At 35.0% G+C, this 7,671-nt stretch overlaps 1 protein-coding gene across 1 annotated transcript; it reads right to left on the bottom strand.

Annotated features, from left to right (window-relative positions):
* Nucleotides 1-251: 251 nt before the first annotated feature.
* LOC120189307 (transcription factor MYB102-like) lies at nt 252-1,476 on the bottom strand. Its single transcript, XM_039192622.1, has 3 exons — nt 1,327-1,476; nt 1,094-1,223; nt 252-957 (listed from the first exon to the last, which is right to left on the bottom strand). The coding sequence occupies exons 1-3, from the start codon at nt 1,463-1,465 to the stop codon at nt 273-275; spliced, it is 954 nt and encodes a 317-aa protein (XP_039048553.1). The 5' UTR covers nt 1,466-1,476; the 3' UTR covers nt 252-272.
* Nucleotides 1,477-7,671: the final 6,195 nt, after the last annotated feature.

Genomic DNA, 7,671 nt, shown 5'->3' with positions numbered 1-7,671 from the left:
GATATGACTTGTAACATATGATGATTTTAAAAAAAATTAATTTGTTTTTATAAGACAAAAACATCAAGTCTCTAGCTAGAATCAAACCAATCCTTGTGCAGTTGTGAAGCCAAATCTATTGTGGGCTCCATGAACACTCTAGTACCGATGGGAGCACCTCGCCGCAGAGCAACCAATCGATCAGCAGCTTCATTCTTTTCAAAGATGTTGAATGTTAAATAGAATAATAATATTTCTTTTTCTTTTCTTTTCCCTAACATATGTTTCAAATATTACATCCATCCATTAACATTTAACCTATTAGGAACATCAAACATCATGTTACTACAATAGCCATCAACACCTTCACCACTGCCACCATTATTATTGCTTACATACGCCGCCGATGACAAATTCACTGGAGTCCAGCTCGAAGAAGGCGCTGATACCGATGAAACCGATCCAAAAGCGCTCAAATTCGAGATATTTCCCGTAAAACATGTCTGGTTCGGATCATACTCTTGGTAGCCATAGCTTTCCGTCGACAGAAAACCCTTCGAATCATAACCATCACTCAAATTTGCAGAAAAACGGTTCGAACTTTGCCGTAAAAACAGTGTTCCAGCTTGGAGTTGACTCTGAACCGAGTTTCCATGGTAGGGTTCATAGTGATCACTTGCAGACTGAAAACTGGCTGTCTTGGTTTGGGACGATGACAAGACGGCTATGGCGGCTAAGTTTAGGAGCTTGGGGTCGGACATGGATGCTGCTCCAAGCAAAGCTTTGGGGTCATTAAGGTTGTAAGAAGTGTAAATAGATGAGCTCAAAAGTGTGGAAAGCTCGAGGAGATCGAGCCTTGGAATATGAGTTATGGGATCGATCCCCATTCTCAGTAGTTTCTTTTTGATGTGAGTGTTCCAATAGTTTTTGATCTCGTTGTCTGTTCTTCCTGGCAACCGAGCAGCAATGGCAGACCACCTAAGTTTTAAAATTATAGGTCAAATTATTTTATCACTATATATATATATATATATATATATATATATATATATATATATATATATATATATATATATAGAGAGAGAGAGAGAGAGAGAGAGAGAGACGTGATTACTTGTTGCCCAAGACATTGTGCAATTGTATTATAGTTTCCTCTTCTTCAGTTGAGAACTTGCCCCTCTTGATGTCAGGCCTCAAGTAATTAGCCCATCGAAGCCGGCAACTCTTTCCACACCTTCTTAACCCTAATTAAATACAATCAGAATACTCAAATTATTCATACTCGAATCCGAATAACATAAACAAATTCGAGCTTGAGAAAGAAATAAAGAAGAAGAAGAAGAAAACCTGCATTTTTGGGAAGGGTACGCCATTTGCCATGGCCATGTTGTTGGATATCATCAATCAGTATTTGATCTTCTTCTGCAGTCCAGGGACCTTTCTTCAACCCTCCATTTTTGTCTGAAGGAGGAGGAGGTTTCGCCATTTCCAAACTTGAGTTAAGCATCTAATGCATGAAGGATTAAGTGTACATATTTATATGAAAAAGGAAGAGAAGAGATGAGGAAAGGCAAAAATGGACCAGTCAAGAGGATTCGGTACCGCCCAAATGAAACGTGTCTTCTTAGGAACAAAACAAACATCACAACAGTCGTCTTCAATGTTTCAAATTAATCAACAAAAATATTTGGTTAATCCAACGCGTAGTGTGGTAAAAAGTCGACATCGTTCGAGTCTTACCAATAGAAATAATAAATATTGAAAATACTTTATTCTTTGTTTAGAGGTTCGATTTAATTCGATTCTTGATAATCATATCGAGACTAAATGTGAAAATCCAATATTAAAAGTCTCGAATTTATACGTTTAATAAAATGAGAATCTTATGTATAATGTCTCCCTTGTGCAGTGATGAGCATGGGCCAGATTGTGTTTTTGATTAATCAAATATATTGTTATCTTGAGTCAATATTATATACTCTCTTTTGATTTAATCTTATCTTAAAAAAATTGTTTCAGTCTGTCTCGAACCCGAATTTTTAACAAATAATCTCATCTTAAAATTAAATCGAAACTTATTGAGTGTGAGTCTCATACCCATCACTACTCTTGTATGAACTCTCACCGTAAACAAAATATATTATGAATACACGAATTACTATATTATTATAATATATATATATATATATATATATATATATATATAATTATTAACAATAGTCATGAACTGTTAAATGAATATATATATATATATATATATCAATTATCAATGGAAGAAATGTGAACGGGTGTTGTTTATAATTGGCATGCTAAGAATGACCATGATGTCCAGATTATATGGATTGAAATTGTTATTATTTTTAGGTCCAATCAAATGCATAATCTTAGCAATTGATGAGCTGTTTTTATATGACGTATGCATAAATTTATATATTATATTTATATTTAGTCACCCGTTCTTTGTCAAATTATAATTTGATCGATGTTAATTTGAATATTTATCAAATTAAGATATGTTTCTCTGTTTTTGGGATTAAATAATTCGTCCCTGTATAGATATAACTCATGGGGGGAGGCAGCACATGACTCATGCCTTTGATTCCTCACGTTCAAACAGTGACCAAGAAGTCAGTAACCCTATTTTCTCTCAATTAATGCACTTTTCGATTTATGCACATTACAACCAATAGCTTGGGATGTATGAACTTTATACTATTCGGTGCTATATCCAAAACTTGCCAAATATACCATAATTATAGTCCATGTGTCGCAACCGTTTTTCGGTTGGGCCCCCGGAATTGGGCTTCGACTTAGGTAAATGGATTGGAGTCGTCACCGATCATTTATTTAAAATAAATGGGTTGATCGGATACCCTATTTCTTACCTGATCTGCGTCTTACCAGAAATATGTCGGGCTCGGGAGTCGGTTACGGTCAAGGAAGGATTAGCACCCTTGAACCGCCCTTTCGGTACTACGTAATTTTCAGTTGTCTTAATTAAGAAAATTGTAATTTTAAATTAAAAGGTAAAAATAACGATCCAAAACTTACCTATGTTCGATTGAAAATGTACCCTTAAAGAGTTGAGAAACATGTTAGATATAAAAAAATAAATAAATAAATAAATAAATTCAGACAAAATAAAAAGAAATAAAATAATAAATAAATAAATAAATAAAGCATAGAAAAATGATAGTAAATAATAGTATAAATATAAAATAAAAAAGGTAATATATATAAATAAATAAAATACACATAAAGAAAATGAAGCAATAAATATAATATATATAATAATGATAAAAGGTAATATACGTAAATAGATGTTAGAATGAAACACTAAAATACATATATGTAGTTATATGTACATAATATATATATACGAATAAAAAAGAAGAGGATGAAACAAATAATAATATATAAAAAATATATAGATATAATTGTTAGTGAAAATAATAACAAATAAAATATAGTATAATAGGTAAAAAATGCGAAATCAAGAAAATGAATTAAAATATGAAGGGATTAAATTGGAACAAAAAAAATCAGGGGTCAAATTTCGAAGTAATTGGGGGAATATTAAATACTTAAAAAAATGAATATGCCTCGGGAATAGATCTAGGTTCGAAACTTCGAAACCCCACCCCTTTTTGGTCATCGGCGCAACCCACGTTTTAGGTTATTCGAACCAAATCTCAAGAAAAATAACGTGCACATGCAAAAAAAATAATAAAAAAAATAAAAAAAAGATGATACCTTTTATTTCCTTTTCGAATCGTTTACAATAGCTTTACCTTTGTATTTTTCGTGCTTTCCTCTGTGTTTTGTGCGTAAATCGTGTCTTCCAATGGTGAGTTACAATGGCTATTTATAGTGATTGTGGATCCTATCTTTAGGAATTTAAATCTTAGTAGAACTCTATCCTATTTTTAGGAGTTTGAATCCTAGCAAAATGTTATCCTATTTTTAGGAGTTTGAATCCTAAAATTCTATCATATTTTTAGGAGTTTGAATCCTAGTAGGACGAAAAATGTGTGTTGACGGCTGCCCCTCTTTGCCCATAGTCGTGTAACGGGGATAGGACAAAGATTAAAAGACACACTTTTCGTTCAGTGGAGTTGAAAATTAACTCTGATGTTTCAATAACTCCCTGTCGAATTGAGTTACGGATGACTCCTCCATCGTGAAGTCGAGTTCATCTTGAAATGATATGAAATTAAAGCCGTAGTTCGGAATTTGAATCAGCACGTGGCTTCCCGTTACCCTTCGGTCTTCTTCTCGGTTTAAAGACCTTGGATCGGAATCGAACTCAGAAATCTTCATTGACAGATAGCTTTTTCTTGACTTAAGCTATGTTGTTTGAAAATGGTTGCTTGTCACTAAGGCACGGCTAACCCAGGTCCTCTTCTCGACTTGAAAACCTCGACTGCAATCGAAAAGTTGTGCGATTGATGTGTCATCGAGCTGAATGGAGTCGAACTTGACAATTTTGATGGCATATAATCCTTCTTTGAGTTGGATATCATTCGTCGTGAAGTTAAAATCCAAGTAAGTAGCATTGTTCCAAGTCCAATATCCTCCGTCGTGAAGTTGAAATTGGCTCTGGAACCGAGAAATTGTTTGTTGACAACCAGCCGTCCCTTCGTTGTGAAGTTGAACTTGTGTTGTCTCGAGTCCAATATCCTTCGTTGTGAAGTTGAAATTGAATCTGAATGAAATTTTATTGACAAGCAGTGGTCCCTTTGTCGTGAAGTTGAATTTGCGTTGTTTGGAGTCCAATATTCTTCGTTGTGAAGTTGAAATTGGCTCTGAGATTGGGAAGTTGTTGTTGACAAGCAGCGGTCCCTTCGTCGTGAAGTTGAACTTGCATTGTCTGGAGTCTAATATCCTTCGTTGTGAAGTTGAAATTGGCTCTGAAATTGGGAAGTTGTTGTTGACAAGCAGCGGTCCCTTCGTCGTGAAGTTGAACTTGCATTGTCTGAAGTCCAATATCCTTCGTTGTGAAGTTGAAATTGGCTCTGAAATTGAGAAGTTGTTTGTTGACAACCAGCCGTCCCTTCGTTGTGAAGTTGAACTTGTGTTGTCTCGAGTGCCACGATATCCTCCGTCGTGGAGTTGAAATCGCGGATGGCCCCTTCGTTGTGAAGTTGAGCCTTGACTTGAATATCCTTCGTCGTGAAGTTGAAATCCAAGTATTGTATGTTACGGGTGGACACAATTCCCTTCGCTGTGAAGTTGAAACCGTGGAGACCCCTTTATTGTGAAGTTTGGCTTCTAGCTAGATATCATTCGTCGTGAAGTTGAAATCTACTCTCGAGCAAATTGTGTCGCTTTGAGTTCAATATCCTTCGCCGCGAAGTTGAAATTGACTCTAGCTAAAACCTGAAAAAGTTATGCATATATGTGATGCTATGGATGCAATGCTCTTAGGTGTGCCTAAAATGCATATGCAACATATGTTATCTTGGGGCTCTGGAGAGAAATCTCGATCTCCAGTTGCCTGTCTGGAATCTTGATTCTTGAATCTTCAAATTTTGATCTCTGATCTTAAATTCTTCAAATGTTCAAATCTGATGTGCATATTCTATTTTTGATTTGAGAAATGCTTCTCGACCATCTCAAGTATGTGCCTGAGCTGAGTGTAACGGTTCAGATGATGCTTCAAAAGAAGTTGTCTTGAAAGAGATAGAATTCGTTTCAAGGGAAACGATCTCAAAGATATCTGTTGTTTCATGAGAAACGGTCTCAAGGGAAACAAAATTATGTTTTAAGGGAAATAAATTTGAAGATTTTGTGTTTCAAGAGTAACTGTCTCAAGGGAGACAAAATTTGTTTTAGGGGAAATAAATTCAAAGATTTTGTTTCAAGGGAAACTGTCTCAAGATAGACGAAATTTGTTTCAAGAGAAACTGTCTCAAGAGAGACAAAACTTAGTTCCAAAAGAAACTGTCTCAAGGGAGACGAAATTTGTTTCAAAGAAAACATATTCAAATATTTTGTTTCAAGGGAAACTGTCTCAAGAGGCAAAATTTATTTCAAGGGAAACTTTCTCAAGAGAGACAAAATTTTGTTTCAAGGGAAACTATCTCAAGAGAGACGAAATTTCTTTTAAAAAAACAATCTCAAGTGAGATAATCATCTGCATTAAATGAAACTGTCTCAAGCGAGACAGAATTTATATTGGAAATGTCGAATCTGAAAATGAATGTCGATCTTTCTATCTGTCGAGTTGGTTAAAGTGTAACTTCTTGCTGCTGAGCTAAGCAGCCGACATCAATCTGTAAAGGTGCTTTTGAATCGAGTATCCTTCGTCTTGAAGTCGAACTTGACTCTAAAGTTATAAAAATTATGTACGTGGAAAGAAAATGATAGATATGATGCTCTAAAATGTATGCATAAGATGCATGTAACATGAATTGGTTATATTTTATCTCCTGAAAAAGGTCTGATAATTCGCATTAGGATGTTGAATCCCCAAAGATGCCTCAATATCCAAAAATGCCCCAATATTTGATGTTGAATCTTCAAAGATACCCCAAATATTCCTCATTTCTTGTTTCATCATTGATTCTAAGCATGAGCTTTGTGTTTGAGAGTCACATGTCATTTATCAAGATCCACTCTAGAGAGACTGTCTTGTTTGAAAAAAAAATGTTTTTCTTTCTCTTTTATGAAAATATCAATTAAAAGAGTTTCAAAAAACGTTTAATCTCAAGTTTTAAAAATATTGCCCCTATCACGGTTTTACAATTGAGACGAATCATAAAACTAGAGTTCATCGGATATCAAAGAATTAATTACAATGTTAATCATTCAATAAATTATAGCTATTCGACAACTGCCAAGATCCAAGCTATCTTTGGGAGATAGTCAAGTAAGGAAAGGATAAAAAGTCTCAGGTTATTGTGTTTGGTCAAAGGTTTGACATTTGATACTCAAAGGTTTGGCATTTGATGCTCAAAGATTTGATGGGATAACATGCATGCTCCTCTACTGGAAGTGTTCTTCGACTCCCAGTATTCGTGGTCACACTCGGATTGCGCGATGCCTTATCAAGGAATTTGTGTGATCGCCTCAGTTGCACAATTTTTATATTCGAGCCGCCTTTTCAGGTTTTCAACTCGAACCCTCCTTTGGTTTCAAGACGCTATTAAGGATGTACGTCTTGAACCCCCCTTTGTTATTTTCTCTACCATGCATTAATTACATTGTTTTTTGCAAACAAAGATTAATCCTGATGGGCGGGATGAAATCTGAAGATAGTCTCTTCTGTTTAAAAATCCATGTATAATTAGAAGGGACATTTAAGGCACGTAATGTAGGCCAGGGTTCATGGTTATGAAAGAAAATGATAAATAGGCCCAAACAAGTGTTTCAGGGTGTTGAACCAAGGATCAATTCATTCTGATGCCTTCAATCCTGTCTTGCTCAATTTGAATCTGCTCATATGGTTTCTCTGGATTTTCTCTGGATGTTCCATGATCTTCGAGTGAAGTGATTCAGAGATTCGAGAATGATTGTGTTTGATCAATCTCATAGTTTGAAGATTGATGTGCCATTTGTCTTTAGGGAATATTTGCATGTGCTTTTTGTTCCTCTTTTTTTTTATTCTTGTTTTTTCCTTTTTTCCTTTTGTTCTTGTTTCTCTTTTTTCTTTGTTTTTTTTTGCTTCTTTTCTTTTTTCTTCTTGATTGG

Source organism: Hibiscus syriacus, unplaced genomic scaffold (genome assembly GCF_006381635.1).
Source record: "Hibiscus syriacus cultivar Baekdansim isolate YM2019G1 unplaced genomic scaffold, ASM638163v2 tig00116954_pilon, whole genome shotgun sequence".
In the NCBI taxonomy this organism is placed as follows: domain Eukaryota; kingdom Viridiplantae; phylum Streptophyta; class Magnoliopsida; order Malvales; family Malvaceae; genus Hibiscus; species Hibiscus syriacus.
This window is presented reverse-complemented; position numbering and strand designations above follow the sequence as displayed.

Excerpts from the sequence above, each read along its gene's own strand:
- LOC120189307 (XM_039192622.1), bottom strand. The coding sequence starts at position 1,465 with ATGGCGAAACCTCCTCCTCCTTCAGACAAAAATGGAGGGTTGAAGAAA. Across the intron at positions 1,224-1,326 it reads TACCCTTCCCAAAAATGCAG|GGTTAAGAAGGTGTGGAAAG; the intron begins GTTTTCTTCTTC and ends GTATTTAATTAG. Across the intron at positions 958-1,093 it reads CACAATGTCTTGGGCAACAA|GTGGTCTGCCATTGCTGCTC; the intron begins GTAATCACGTCT and ends TTTAAAACTTAG.